We start from the raw sequence: 15,950 nt of genomic DNA, 5'->3' as shown, positions 1-15,950 counted from the left end.
ACATTTTCAAGTTAATATTTAGCAAGTCACAAAACATCTGCATATTGGACGATTTGAATAAAAATTTCAGCACTTTCAAAGTCACGTGTGGGCTTCAAACTGTGAAAGTTGCACCATGGTACTTGCTTTAGATCGACAGGTGAAGTAGAGGGTACAATTGAATACAACGGGGTACTTTTAGGCTAACATTTACCAAGCCGATAAAAATTCGCATATACGGCGATTTGAATGAAATTTTTAAAACTTTTGCACTTACTGGTGTTCTGCAGAGTGTCAAAGTTTCAAGTTACTACGTGTTTTAGGTTGGAAGTAACGAATTTTTCAAGCAGCGGGTGCAGATAAGTCAAAGCTTTCTTTTTTAAGTTTACATTTACCAAGTCACAAACAAATTACTTATTGGACGATTTGAATCAAAATTTCAGCAATTTTGAAGTCACGGGTTGACTTCAATCTGTAAAAGTTGCAAGTGGGTACTTGCATTAGATCGGTAGTTAGGAATTTTTGAAGATGGAGATCTGGAGTGCCATCTTTTCTTGGTACTGTGTGAAGTTGTAAGACTCATATTTGTTGATGCAAGAAGACTTAGCCAGCCAGTAATTTGCATAAACTAGTATTAATAAAAAAATGGCATCTGTTCTCAAAACAAATCCTCGATACGAAGATTACAACCGTGCACTAGTCAATTCCAAATTTACAATGGGGACGAATGAACCCATTTATTGCTTTCCAGAAAATGGATACAAGATTCATACGAGTTTTGGGACGCATTGCGAAAAACAAGTGAAGGGATAGAAGCCGGAATTCTTGAGGTATCCGGCTATATATTTTCCAGCGAATTTCCGGAAATCGTCAGAGTAAATATGCATTAACACGAGAAAACTTAGTAGGTCCACATGATTGGTTTGCTGTTCTCAGAACAGATTTCTGGAACAAGTCTGTCCGGTGTATCGTTCGGCCACTCGAGCTGAACTCGGGCTGTGTCCAGGAAATTGGAAGTTCGGTTCATTTTTCACCACTCTCCTCACCCAGAGCAGCTACTACATCCCATGGGCCACGCGGGAGTTTCAAAGCCACGGTGGGCAGCTAATTCGACAGAAAGTAGCCTCCTTGGAGCATCTGGGGACGCAGTACGACGTAGTTGTAAACTGTACAGGATTAGGGGCGAAGACTTTGTGCAATGACCATCACTTGGTGCCTATAAGAGGACAGGTGTCCAAGGTAGGAGCGATTTAACTGCCAAAGAAGTTCCAAAACAGGTTCACTTCAGGTAAAAGCGCCGTGGATCAAAACGTTTTTCTACGGCGATTTGGACACCTATATTATACCAGGCGTGGATTCGGTAACTCTGGGAGGGTGCAGGCAATATGAATCATGGGACCTCAAGGTTAACGACTTTGATTCTATGAACATTCAGCAGCGTTGTGAGGCTCTTGTTCCGAGTCTTAAGGGCGCTGAACTGCTGGGACATCAAGTGGGTCTGCGGCCGCACCGAGCAGTTGTAAGGGTAAGTTGCGGAAGCGCCGGTAATTTGATGGAAACTTAAAATGCGGTTCAAATACCAGGTTGAAAAGGAGGTGAAAAACCCCAATGGGAAGAAACTGAAAATTGTTCACAACTACGGTCACGGCGGCTATGGAGTTACCACAGCCCCGGGAACTTCACTGTACGCCTGCGATCTTGTTCAAGAGATTCTCTCAGGCAATAGCAAATTGTAGTGTTGTAAACTTCGGTACGTGCACTAGGCTTGGGTAACACTGTGTTGAGTTACGCTTTTGCGCTGATGCCCCTCTGTGAGTTGGCGAGTTATAACTCATCGCGCCTTACTGTATGGTAGGGATGGGAGGAAAACATCGATGTTTCGCAAACATCGATGTAATTCGTTCGAAGTTCGATATTTCTACCATCGATGTTGGAAATTTGGGACATCGATCATGAAATGAAAACATCGGACAAGTTCAAATCAAATCAAATGAAAATACGTTTTATTGACACGAAAAAATTCACAAATTTTATGGACAAAGCGAAAAAAAAAAACAAAATACTACAACATAAAGTACGTACAGTACAGTCAACAATGGTGAAAAATTAAAAAAATATAGTAAAACAGTACAAAATACATCACGAACAATCAGTTGAATCAATTTAGTGGATTATTTAACATTGCATTGTTTTAAAATGTCATAGTAGTAGTAAAAGAAAATTATTTAAGTTTAAGTTAATCAATTTGAATATAAAATAATTTGGAAAATTCGCCGTCCTCATCGCTCTGAAGATCTTCAAAGTTTCCTTAAAATTTTAGGACATTCCAGTTTTAGCAAAGTTTTTTAAGCAATTTTGTCTACGCAAAAAACGCATTATTTTCTAGTTTTCCTTAAAAGTACTGACAATCTTCAGGTATTTTCCGCAAAACATTATCAAGTTAATATTTAACAAGTCACTAACAATCTGTACATTGAAGGGTTGCAATGAAAATTTCAGTGATTTCAAACCCATGTGTTAGCCTTGAAGTGTGAAAGTTGCACGTTGGTACTTGCATTAGATCGGAAGTTACAAACTTTTAAAGTAGAGGGTACAATTTATTGCAAACGGTAATTTTTAGGTCAACATTTTCCAAGTCGGTAAAAATCAGGATACACGGCGATTTGAATGAAATTTTCAGCACTTTCGGAACCAATTGTCTTCTGCAGAGTCGCACAGTTTCAGGTCACTGTGTGTTTTAGGTTGGAAGTTACGAATTTTTCAAGCAGCGGGTGCAGTTGAGTGAAAGTTTCATTTTTAAGTTAATATTTAACAAGTGACTAACAATCTGTATATTGGAGGGTTGCAATGAAAATTTCGGCGATTTGAAACCCACGTGTTAGCCTTGAAGTGTGAAAGTAACTCGTTGGTACTTGCATTAGATCGGAAGTTACAAACTTTTAAGTCACTAAAAATCTGTGTAATGCAGGATTTCAATGAAAATTTGATCCCCATGAAACTCATGTCTTGGGATCAAAGTGTGAAAGTTGCAAGTTGGTACTTGTGTTAAATCGGAAGTTCCAAACTTTTAAAGGAGAGGGTAAAATTGATTACAAAATGTTATTTTTAGGTCAACATTTTCGAAGTCGGTAAAATCAGGATACAGGGCGATTTCAATAAAATTTTCAGCACGTTTGGAATCAATTGTTGTCTGCAGAGTCGCAAAGTTTCAGGTCACTGCGTGTTTTAGGTTGGAAATTACGAATTTTTCTAGCAGGGGGTGCAGTTGAGTGAAAGTTTCATTTTCAAATTAATATTTAACAAGTGACTAACAATCTGTATATTGGAGGGTTGCAATGAAAATTTCGGCGATTTGAAACCCACGTGTTAGCCTTGAAGTGTGAAAGTAACTCGTTGGTACTTGCATTAGATCGGAAGTTACAAACTTTTAAAGTAGAGGGTACAATTTATTGCAAACGGTTATTTTTAGGTCAACATTTTCCAAGTCGGTAAAAATCAGGATACAGGGCGATTTAAATGAAATTTTCAGCACTTTTGGAATTAATTATATTCTGCAGAGTCGCCAAGTTTCAGGTCACTGCGCGTTTTAGGTTGGAAGTTACGAATTTTTCAAGCAGCGGATGCAGTTGAATGAAAGTTTCATTCAAGTGCATTTTAAAATGCTAAACTGCACTGAATTTAAAATTTTAGGACATTCCAGTTTTAGCAAAGTTTTTAAAGCAATTTTGTCTACGTAAAAAACGCATTATTTTCTAGTTTTCCTTAAAAATACTGACAATCTTCAGGTATTTTCCGCGAAACATTATGAAAATTTTATTAGAATCCTCGCCTTCTCCGTCACATTGTAAAAAGTTTCAAAATCCCTTTTCAGCTTTGAATTTGTGACAAGAATCAAATAATTTTCTATCAAAAAACGAACAGAATCAGCGAAACATTCTAATAAATTATTTGGAAAACTCGTCACCTCTATTCCTCTGAAGATTGTAGAGCTTGTTAAAAAAATGTGGTTTTCTAGTTTTGACTTATTTTTTTTGCTTTACTTTCCATTCAAAAACGCTATATTTTGCAGAGTTTCACTTAAAAATAATGACGATATGAAGGTCTTTTACGCGAAAAGTTACAAGATAAAGCTATAGCTTTGTAGCAATTTTTCAAAAACTTTTTTCAGCGTCGAATTCGGGACAAAAATGAAAATAAATTTCTCCCGTTTTTTCCCGAAAATCATTAACTTTTTGTCAAAAACCCATCAGAAAACTAAAAGTTTTGAACTAAAAACGCAAATTTTTTTTTTTTAATGATTTTCTTCTTTTCTGACTATGATGAGGTCTTTTAAGCCAAAAATAACAAAATATATTTTGCTAGAAAATTCTCGTCATTCATCGGGTTGCAGGGATCTTTAGAAAACTCTTTTCAGCTTCAAATTTGGCACAAAAACCGAATAATTTTATTCAGTTATTTACGGAAAGTAACAAAGAATATCTTGAAAAAACGATCAGAGAGCAAAAGTTTTCAACAAAATTATTTGGAAAATTAGCCACCCTCATCGGTCTTACTACTTTTCACGTTTCTTTAAAATTTCAGGTCAATCCAGTTTTAGCAAAGTTTCTAAGAAGCATTTCTTTCTACACAAATACCTATTACTTTTAGTTTTTCTGAAAATATTGACAATCTTCAAGTATTTTCACTCGGCTCCCGAACAGCTTTGTAAATTTTTTTCTGGAACCTTTTGCAACTTCGAATTTTGGACAAAACCCTAATAAATATTTCGGGATATTTTTCCAAAAATATTTCCCCGAACAGAACAAGTGAAACTTTATAATAAATCCTTCGGAAAAGTCACACGCTGTGAACAATTTTTCTTTTTTCTAGTTTCTGCACTTTTAAGTCAATATTTCTAAACCACACTGTCTCTAAACAGAACAACGTGTTTTTTCCTAACGTTTTACTGTAAAATACTGGCAAGCTGAAAGTCTTTTATGAAAAAAAGTTCAAAGATGGGTTTTACAAGAAAAGTCGTCGTATTTACAGTGTGGTCTTCTTTATCGTCTTTTTCGAATACCCGGTTTACCCTTGAATTTGGGACAAAATTGAAACAAAGTATTCTTGTTTTTTTCGACAAAATTGAGGTTTTCTCAACAAAAGACGACCAGAGAAAGTAAAAGCATATAATCAATATTTGGAAAACGCGTTACCCTCATCGCTCTAAAGATTTTTAAAGTTTCTTCAAAATCTCCGAATTTTTCCGTTTTGGACCAAATAGTTTGAAGCAATCGCATGCGCAAAAGCAATATCCTGATGGCTTTTTTTTATTAGAAGTTGAAATTCCGTCACAGGCCATGAGTTATAACTCATTAACCAATGAGTCAAAACTCATTAACTCAGAGAACGGCAACAACTCAAAAGCGCTGTCCTGTTAAATTTAATGCTCAGCATTAGTTATAATGCAATCGCATGCTCTAGTTGTCCCAACTTTTCTAATTTCCTCTCTATTCCTCGGTTTTATCATCGCCTGGAACAAAATTTTAGTTTTATGATCTGATGTCAGTAACGCTGGCTGCCAGTTCGTAAAAGCCACATCTCTACGAATATTGCTGAAGTGTTCCAAATATCTTGCAAGTATCCCATAAAAATGCTATTTAGATGTTTTTGCGTGTAGTTGAGTGGCTGATGGGCACCTATTATGCTTTAGTTTATTATGTACTGTGAAAACCAACTTCATTTAAAACTAGAAATGAAACATTTGAACCCAAGGATCCAAAGTTCACAAATAACATACTTATGTTTCTATAAAAGAGTTTTATTGTAACATTAACAAATAAATGGCCTTCTAGGTGGTTCTGGATGCAATATTACAGTAGTAAGCGTAAGTTGATTAAAACCTAACCAATCCACCTGGTAGATTGAAAACCAAAATGTCGTATATTCATCCAGTATTCCGATGGTTCACTTACTCTTTGCTAATATTAAAATTGATAGGCATAGATAAGAAACTCTAGTTCTGGGAAGATCTTTAAGACATCGAAATTTACAAACTTTCCAAAGGTTGAATCCGCATTGTATTCTTTCATAGCCGAACAATCACCAAACTGTTTGTTACAGAAAGGCTGTGACAACAAATTCATTTACAACACTGAACAATATTTACGATATTTACAAATTCTCTACAGTTTATACACATAATTGAGACCATTTTTGACATAGAAATTGTGGGTTTTGTCCGGCTTGGTGGTAACAACTTATTGTTTTCTGGGAATCCACCCAAGGTCTTCAACGTATGACTTTTTTCGGTACTTATCGACAAAGTCGAAAGAACCATCGACAACAAGTTTCTGTTTCCGTCCCAGCGGCTAACAGGGAGGTAACTGCTTGTTGCCGACCGATGAACTAATTTACCCTGTAAAACACATTTCTAAAACTTTTTGATATGTACACATCAGTATTACTACAATGCATTTTATACATAAGTACACGTAAGCCTAAAATTGCATAACGATTTTGATATTTTACTTGAAGAGCTTCAATGGTTCAACGAGGCTTGATTTCAACTTTCCCTTTTCAGCTCCTTAAAACTTTGCAGTTTGTAGTTTCCCAACTGTACTGACTGCAAAGTTTATAAATCCAGCTTCACATTTGATTATTCAATATTCACTAATTTTTATACATAACTGTTTCATTCGAAACCAATCGGGGACAAAACATATTAGTACGTTTAAAATAAACGAATGCTTGCATCATGCAAAGCAGCAATCTGCCAGCTGTTCGAGTGACAAAAACGGTTTCTCTCAAATTGATATGTTGTTTAGTAAATTCGACCAAACCTGATTTGCGTTTCATTTAAAACTTAGAACAAACAAAGCCAACAGAATCTGAATTTGGACCAACACACAAGGGCGGATCCAGCTTGCCAGTCAGCGGGGGGTCATGTAGTAGAGGCTTCAATACAATAACTAACGGATTTATCCGTTTATAGTATTAAATCTGAAAATATTTGAATTATCATCACGCTAAGTTCCTTGAGAAATTTAGCAGCAATTTATTATGTACACACAAAAAAGACAGTCAGAGAAAAACCACAAGTAAAAAGGAGCGTCTGTAGGCAAAAATTATATTCTTCGAAAAATTCGGGCACTCGGCTTTAATTGCACTGGAACGTTTTTGACTGAGAATATTTTGCTTGGAAAATCGTCGATTCGGCATTAGAGTCTTTTTCAACTAATATTAATTTCTCAAACATTTTAGAAGATCGGCACTTTAGAGCTAACGGTTCATTTTAACAAACAAAATTATTCGATTCAATTTAGGGATGATCCTCTTTCGAGTAATTTAGCCGCAATTTAATATTAATTTATTTATTATGTACGCACATAAAAAGAAAGACACTTAGAGCAACCACTAAAAAAGGAGCCTCTGTAGGCAAAAAATTATATTCTTCCAAAAATTCGGGTACTCTGCCTTAAATGCACTGGAACATTGTTGACCGAGAATATTTTGCGTGAAAAATCGTCTATTCGGCATTAAAGTCTTCATAAAATGATATTCTTATCTTTCCAGTCAAAGTGTGAAGTAGACATTCATTACGTTTCGGCGAGACAACAGCGCCATCATCAGATTTAAAATTTCCACAAACTCATGATTGGTAAAAATCAACGTTCTTTTAGGTCTTTGCCTTCTTTAAACCTTAAATTTGTCTGAATTATTCTCAACATTTGCGAGAGTGGTATGCATGTATTGAGCAAAGCAGAAATAGTTTAAATTTTTCACTATTGTACTGGGCTGTTCCATACTTATGGCTTTATTAGGGTTTGGTAAATGTTGCTAAGGTTGTCGGTATGTAATCGGAGATTTACTGCTTCTGCATGTTTTTTTATTTGTATCATTTCTTGGATTCTTTTTTTATGATAATTTGTTTTCCTAATTAATATATCTGCGATGTCAAAATCAAAATTATGCAACATTTGGTGTGCATGTTGTGATAATGGTGTGCAAATGTAGAAAATAATTCAGATTAATTTATTATTATTTTATCTCCGAAACCGGTGCCAATGTCGCTTTTTGCCAAGAGAGCCGAACCCTAGCGAATTCCCGTGGCAACCGAGGGCAGTTTTTCTTTTTGAAATATTTCCAACAGTTGCAAAGTTATGGGCAAAGAAGTGTGCAAACAATGTGGATGACAGTCTCTCTAACTCCAAACTCCATTTTCTTCGAAACTATATAAGAAAACCATGTCAATGAAAAGTGGGATTTGGGTCAAAACTCGACTCTTAAGTGAAAAATTTGGACATTTTTGATTTTCAAAAAATTCRAAAATTTTCAACAYAAAAAAAAAATTCATTGCAATTTTTTTTTGCAATTCAATTTCTCAACTATTGAGTTGCTCCTAAAAACACATTTTGGGGTTAAAAATATATTGATGCGCAGGAAAAGAGCGTATTTTCAGGCAAAAAATCTTTGAAAATTTAACAGTGACCAAAATGGACTTTGGCCCTGAAACAGCTTTCTACGCCAAGTCGATGGGCTTTTAAGCAGTTTTCGAATTTCTGCAAAATATTGATAACTGACCGAGTTACAGGGTAAAGAGTGGAAGTATGTGCAAGTTTGAGAGTTTTACGCTTGCCAATATTCAGAGCCCATTTCCTTCCAAACTGCTGCAAATGCAAATTTTGTTATATAGGTACAGTGAATCTGTCGAGCATAAACTTTCGAAAAAATCTAATGTTCAATTTTGAAAATGAGTTAATCGAGGAAAAAATTAAAAGTATTTTGTTCGGGAAATGGTCTTTTCGACCTTAAAATCATCATAACTTCCAAGTGCTTCAACCTAGTGCAATTTTCCGAGATGCAGTTTTTATAGAAACTCGTACGTTTCCCAAGAAATTTCAAAATCTCCAATTCGGCCCGATATTACCAGTTATGCAGGAAATTTCTACATGCCTAAAGTTGTTTTTCCAAAACAAAATTCGACCTTAAATCCACAAAGAAAACATTGATAACATTTGTCTTGAAAACTCGTCGTTTCCACCTTCCAGCCCTTATGACTTTCAAGTTTCTCAACCGATTTCAAGTTTGCGAAATACGATTTTTAGGCAAAATCACTCGCTTTTGAACGAATTTTCAATAATCCAAATCGGGCCCATATTAAGAGAGTTACTTATTTATTCATACTGAAGGGTCTGATGCAACTTATTTTCTTAAATTATCCATGAAATAAGAAAAAAAATCATTAGTCGATAAACCCAGCACTATCTGGTCCATCAGATCCCCTCTGGATCCGCCCTTGCCAACACATTTGGACTGCTTACAACTAGATTGATTACGCCATTTTTGCTTTGGTAGTTACGGACTTTATCAAACTATGATACATTAAATACCCGTAAATAATACTGCTTATCAGTAGAAAATAATGGTTTCACTTTATTTGGCGTAATTACCCCACTCTAGCGTTAGTTGAATACTCTTAAACTTTGGCACAAGTCTCTTTCGATGCAGAAACTACTCCTAACTTACGGCCCCATGAACATGAGTTTTTTAAAGGCCTTTCGAAACTCCGGATTAAAAATGGTGTAAATCACCGGATTGACGAAACTGTTCATGTAGCCGAGCCACGTGGTCAGCAGGAAAGCTGATACTCCAGGATTGCACGGATAGTTCAGCTTGCTACACATGGCGTCCAGGATGTTGCAGGTGAAAAATGGCACCCAGCAGATAAGAAACACACCTGCAACGTATCAACATTAGGTAATATCATTTTAGGTAAAGTGGAGCTGGTTAAGAATATATTTGCTGTTTAAATAGTTAAAGAAATAACGATTTGACGATGCAATCAAACACGACTTTGTAATATTGGTTCCTTAATTGGAGCAGCAAGCAAAATCAGTATTCATTATCTTCAAGCCGTATGTTCCAGGTTAATAACGTTAATATATTTTACTAGTTCTGCACAAAACGATTCTACGATATTTTCTCTTTAACAATACGGGAGCCGTAAAAACCGATCAGAATCGCTCGACCATTGCGGTTTTATGGGCACATTTTCCACAACCGGCCATATTATTCGCTCTATCTTCCACCAAATTCGATGCGGTTAACTGGATAATGAAATTGCGATGTCTTTGAAAAAACGGGTTTATTATGTACTGTTAAAATTCCGTTTTACTCTGGAAATATATTCGTGCCGTGAAAAAAGTTCCGAATTTCGACCAGCAGCTGATCCAAAATAAAACAAGATTTACCAACCCATTTCTAGAGTAATAAAAAACAAGTGTAACAATAAAAACCCATCTAAAATCGAGGCACGTGAGCCGCACGAATTTCCACGTGAAAAACGACACGTAATATATCACAAACACTCATGCAATAAAAAGATTTATTTTCATTTCGGTTGGTGATGGAGTTTTCTGGACAGCCCGCGTCGAATTTCGCTATAAACGAACATGCCCATCTAAGATTATGAACGCTATATTTGATTGTATAGGGTGATTCAAAATGGGCCTTATTCCTCTTGCGGGAGCTTGGGTGCTTGTGTACTGGGACATTCGAGAAAAGTGTTCCAGTTGCTTCTAGCCTAGAAGATATTAAATCTTTGCAATAAAGCATAATGAGCTTTGCAAATTTCTGTTAAAAAAATTACGATTTTATCAATTTCCTAACAAAAATAATATCTCCTTCTTCTTCATTCTTGATTATAGGCGAATCGCCTGTTCAATTATCGTTCGCTTGCGTGAGACTGTCGCTCCATCGTTTCCAGGGGCGCCCCACGCCTTTTTGTCCCAATGGGTCTTCCTTCTTCCTGTTTGCTACCTATTCATTGATGTTCTTCACATTGTAGGCTGTTCTGATATCCTCGCTTCTCTCTCTCTATCCAGCAGTGTCTTTCCGGTGATTCTACGGAGTATTTTCATTTTATTTTTTGCTCGATTACTCTACCGTCAAGTTCCAGTTTGCATCTTAGAGGGGTTTTTGATGTTGTTAAGCACTTTGTTTTGGTCGGTGATATTTCCATATTTAGACTTGGCTGTCAGGTTTAATAAGTGTAATAACCTTTGTAAGTTTTCTTCACTTTCTGCAATGAGAGCGGCATCGCCAGCATAACACCCTATTTTGATCAAAAGAGATAGACTTTCGAGGCCATTCTTTGAAACTAATGAGTTTTTCGGGTTTTTAGGCCGTCGTTCGGTAGAATTTCTTCCTCACGTTTCGCAAGCACGACCGGCTTGCATCTTCAGAAGTGGTTTGCTTGAACGCTTACACTCTTCCGATGCGATTCCTCGGGGGCAGTTCGTATTTATGCACCGGTTGCGATGGAATCCGGTAGATTCTTCGGTTTTCTGTCTTTAACTGACCCTAGTCATTCTCGGGTCTTTGTTGTAGACTTGTAGATTGTTCTTATGTTGTGTTTCCTCAGGAGCCTCCCAATTCTGTCCATAGCCCTGGGAACAAAGGGCAGGAAAGCTTTCAGAGTGGATTCACTTTTTTCAGCACGGCCCACTCCTACAGCTTTTTTAATGTCCAACTGGGAATATCCGTTCTGAAGAAAAGCTTTTTTCAAGTGCTGGAGTTCTGTGGTTAGATGTTGTGGTCCACATATTTTCCTGGCTCTACCCGTAAGAGTCAGAGAGAGCACATCGAAGCTGACCAGCATGTCCGTAAGTTCCAGTCTGAGGTCTTGGACCTTCTTAGTGAAATGTTCGGAATCCTTTCGCACAATTTCTTCATCCGACATAGAACTACATCCGACATAGAAAACAAAAATATCAAAAACATTTATTTTCTAAGGCTCGTATAACAATATCGAAAATGAACCTGATGGACTGCTTTAACTGTAGCAATGTTCATCTTTGCAGAGCTGCAGTCAATAAGGTCAGGATGCACTACAAGAAGAATACATTTTCAGCGTATAGTAGAAATACAAATTTGAAATGTAGGTCACTTAATCGTGTAAATCCTGTCTTCCTCCATCCTTTCTTGTTGGAGGCGATCAAGAAAGTTTTACATAACGCGACAAATTTTACTTTCAGCGGAAAGACCAACATCCCTAGCCAATTCTCCGGGCATTTTGGGGCGTCTTCTTACACGTATTATTGTATCAATTTCGCATTGTTCACAAAGAGACTTCCAGTTTTCTATTGCCTCTTCACAAATTTTGTCTCGAATTTCGGCTAGTTCAGTCACTTATGATTTAAACTCTTGGAATGCTTTTCTAAAATTCAGTCTAGGATCTACTATTCTGAGGTGCACACGATGAATCTCCTTTAAGATTTCATACCGGAAATGAACTAAAGTCATGAAACTAAAAGTTAGCATATTTTGCAACAGCAGCTTCACTTGTGATGTCACTTTTAGTGGTAGTGTCCTTTGCAATTTTTTCTAATATTTCGCACAGGGTGATTCAAAGTTGGCGTCATTCCTCTAGAGGTGTTGTCTGCGATGTTTTAAGAGTACAGAAAAAATAGTATAAAAATTAATTGTTATTAAAAACTGAGAAATTTGCACAAACTATATTAGAAAAACGGCAACAATGTTTTTCAAGGTAATCTGCCTAATTAACATTACATTAATACCTGTTGCTTCGTAATTATGTAAAACTCCGGTAACCATGGATAAATAGAGAAAGTGACAATAAGGTAGACAAGGATAAACGGTAAACCCAACAGGATTCGTTGAATGACGGAACCTATTTCGAAACTCATAACCTCGAATTAATAATTTGTTTACAAATTACAAAAACATACATTTGAGTCTGTAACTCTAAACAAGTGCCTGTGTAATCACCTTATTATGCAGTCTTCTCGAGCAGCTTCCCGTATTCGGTTAATTAACTCCTGCTCAATTTATACCGGTTACATACGTGGTAGGAATGTAGCCGGTATTTATTTGGTGCCTGGGAAAGTGTCAGTGTTGTGTAATGTGCTGAGTGCCCCTGGAAGGCTCTTCTGCAATTATGTTCAATACGTGTTCCTCTGTGCCTGGAACCCGAACATCTATCGTCCACTATCTTCCTGGAACCACTCTTCTCGCCCTTTGTTGGGGTGAGTTCTTCCAGCTTCTGTTATGTTAATGAAGCATGTCCCCTGAACTAATCGCATATCCGCAAATTCGTAAAGGAAAATTCAAAGTAAGTCACAGTTTGATAAACTATTGTTATTACTGGCAAGGGCCTGTCCACCTGTAACTATCTGTTCATGATAAAAAACATCATTGCCGCTTTGACTTTTCATCAAAAAATTGTAGAAGAGAATTTTTTAAAATCAAAATTTTTCGTAATTTGAAGCAAAGATCGTAATTTCTCTTTTTGAATGCTTAAGTATTCCAATATGCTTCCAACTAAACATGGAACATTTTCAAAATAATGTTTAATAACAAAGTTGAAATTCGATTTTCAACTGTTAATATCTTATAGAAATTATAGAAAAAAAATTGAACATTTTTCTCGTACCTTTCAAGTCAGCCCCTATTACCCCTTAAAAGGAATGGCGCCAATTTTGAATCACCCTGTATTCTTTAGGCCATTGACGATAACGCTTACCGCTTGTATTCTGGCGCGTCATCGTGTTTCACATTCACGTTTGACAGTTTTTGTTAACGCATCTTTTAATAATTCGCATCGTACCGTCGAAAGTGAGAAAAAGAGATATATGTTTTCAATTATTAAAAAACACGTTACAACGATTCGATCGGGTTTAGCTGCAACTTCTACTAGATTCAATGAAAGTTTATCAGAATTTACAAATAATGCTTCATGATTTTTTACATTATTCTTTGTTGAACTCCAGATGTATCACCTGCCATCACGCACGCATTATTGCAACATTGTGACCTGTAGTTTGTTAAGGAAAAAAATCCTCGGCTAACAATCGTGAACTCTCAAAAAACGATTAAAATGTGCAGAAAATGTCTATTATATCTAATTCGAAACTTCCAGCATGTTTTTCAATTAGTTCGATGCATTGCCCGTGTCCGTGCGCTGAAAATGATGCAAAATTGAAGGAATTCTGAGAAAATTTTAAGTTTTTCAAAAAATCGACCACCACACTTGAACTCTCAAAAGACGCTTAAAATGTCTATTATTCCGAATTCGAAACTTCTAGCATGTTTTTCAATTAGTTCGATGCATTCCCCGTGCCGGTGAGCTGAAAATGATGCAACATTGAAGGAAATTTGAAAAAATTTTAATTTTTCCAAAAAATCGACCAAAAAAAAATTTCCTTTAAAAATAAATATTTTACATGCGTGTTTTTTGAGCTCGACTTCTTTCGACGTAAGAAGGTCACAAATATCAATTTATAAAGTGTTTGGGTCAATATTAATGAAATTTCATCAGAATTTATTTTTCTAAAATTGTATTTGCGATCTAGGCTGCATCTTTAGCATGCATTTCAATAAAACTCGCTTAAACTTTGATTTAGACTATTAGTGTTCCTTTTCTTTCTTTTTATTTACGAATTAACATTTATTACATTACACTGGCACTACAATATATTTTTTACAAATCAATTAGGTATAGTAAAAATGAAAAGTATCCATCAATTTTTTGACCATATGGCCCCCTTTTGTGAGGAGCGCCCTTGCCCAACCCTCGCATACGAATGACGCCAATTTTCAACTATTTTCCATATTTTATTGAAACGGAAACGAACAACTTTTTTTCAAAGTTGGAAACTTGACCGTATGTTTCAATTATCCATCAAAGAGTTTTCTGGCAACGGCGGTTGGCCATTTGGAAGAGATGCATCGTCTTTCTTATTGAGCAGGTGCGAAGTTGCCCAAACAACAAGTAAAATAATGATTGTGGTAGTAATACCAAGTGATTTCAGTCAAGAGAAACATGTTCTTTAAATGTTACTCGCCCGGCGACTCAGCTTGCTTGCATAGCTGTGTTTTGATGCAGTTAGTTTGACGGAAATTGGTTAGCCCTATAAAGCTGAATAGCTAGTCTTATAAAGCTGAAGCGAATTTTCGACAGCAGTTTATCAACTAAGATGCTCGTTTTTTTTTTCGAAAAAATCTCGAGCGATATATCAAAACTCAGATCCGGAAAACGAATACAACCAAGGTAAAAACCACTTACCTAGGACGATGGCCAGCGTTTTTGTGGCCTTCCGCTCCTTTTTCGCTGACGATTTTTCCCGCTTTTTCCGACTGGCCTTGTTTACTTTATAAATTGTGAATCTAGCTGCGGCGGTCGCTTTCTTTTCCTTTTTCGACCCTATCGATCTAACGCTCGCTGTTCTTGAGTTTATCGTCGCAACCGTCCTGAAATGACAAATGATACTCAATGAAATTTGTATGGCCCTTTTGCTTCCGAAGAAATATGAAGACGAAAAAAATACCATAAAACAAACTTGGAACTGGCTTCTGATATATAGATATCTAGGGGTGCGCGTGGCGATGTGCAATTTCTTTGGCTTTTACCAGTGAAACTGAAAAGCCAAAAGCAAAATCGTTGGCAAACATCAACCTAGCGTGCCCTTCATCATTAATCATTTGGGGAACTGTTATGCAGGAATTTCTTAAGGTGACAGGCCCATACGGGGCAATTCAAGCGGCTGCCCTTGGAATCATCTGATATTTTTTGGGCTTGTGATTTAAATCAACATTGCCTGCTATTTTAATGTAAAGTGCATGCATTTATACAGGGTGATTCACGGTCGATGGCGTATTAGACGTTTGAGAAACTAGACACCCTGTATATTATTGCACGCTTAGATTGGCTATTTTGATCTGATTATTTTTGCATAACGATTCCTATATCTATCTAAAGGCGATTTCCGATATATTAAATAACATTCATTGTTTTTAATCAAAACGTAGCCCCAAGGAATCTGGTATACAACGCGATTTTGATCCCTGGAAATTAAAAATTTTGGTATTATGCTTGCGCCCGGCGCACGGAAGTCGTTTTATTTTATTTAGGAAGTAATAATTCATTAAAAAAAGCAACAACAAATACATTATTTTTGGCTTTATCTTAAAAA

At 36.4% G+C, this 15,950-nt stretch overlaps 2 protein-coding genes across 2 annotated transcripts in view; one reads left to right on the top strand and one right to left on the bottom strand.

The window, feature by feature from the left end:
* Positions 1 to 2,214, top strand: part of LOC109537255 (D-aspartate oxidase) — a 4,122-nt gene extending 1,908 nt beyond the window's left edge. The window contains exons 2-5 of the mRNA XM_019903881.2: positions 731 to 854; positions 916 to 1,218; positions 1,268 to 1,504; positions 1,563 to 2,214. Coding sequence (XP_019759440.1) covers positions 731 to 854; positions 916 to 1,218; positions 1,268 to 1,504; positions 1,563 to 1,715 — 817 coding nt within the window. The 3' untranslated portion in view covers positions 1,716 to 2,214. The remainder of the gene's footprint in view (positions 1 to 730; positions 855 to 915; positions 1,219 to 1,267; positions 1,505 to 1,562) is intronic.
* Positions 2,215 to 8,577: 6,363 nt separating this feature from the next.
* LOC125505856 (dopamine D2-like receptor) lies at positions 8,578 to 15,321 on the bottom strand. The gene is made up of 2 exons (XM_048670624.1): positions 15,044 to 15,321; positions 8,578 to 9,694 (listed from the first exon to the last, which is right to left on the bottom strand). Exons 1-2 carry the CDS (start codon positions 15,306 to 15,308, stop codon positions 9,480 to 9,482), a joined length of 480 nt encoding a protein of 159 aa, XP_048526581.1. The 5' UTR covers positions 15,309 to 15,321; the 3' UTR covers positions 8,578 to 9,479.
* Between the last annotated feature and the right edge of the window lie 629 nt (positions 15,322 to 15,950).

Source organism: Dendroctonus ponderosae, unplaced genomic scaffold (assembly GCF_020466585.1).
Source record: "Dendroctonus ponderosae isolate FM_Combo_2020 unplaced genomic scaffold, Dpon_F_20191213v2 Dpon_F_20191213_1, whole genome shotgun sequence".
Taxonomy (NCBI): Eukaryota; Metazoa; Arthropoda; class Insecta; order Coleoptera; family Curculionidae; genus Dendroctonus; species Dendroctonus ponderosae.
The sequence above is the reverse complement of the archived record's forward strand: the minus strand, read 5'-3'. Positions and strand labels throughout refer to the sequence as shown.

Excerpts from the sequence above, each read along its gene's own strand:
- LOC125505856 (XM_048670624.1), bottom strand. The coding sequence starts at position 15,308 with ATGGTATTTTTTTCGTCTTCATATTTCTTCGGAAGCAAAAGGGCCATA. Across the intron at positions 9,695-15,043 it reads AACGCTGGCCATCGTCCTAG|GTGTGTTTCTTATCTGCTGG; the intron begins GTAAGTGGTTTT and ends GATACGTTGCAG.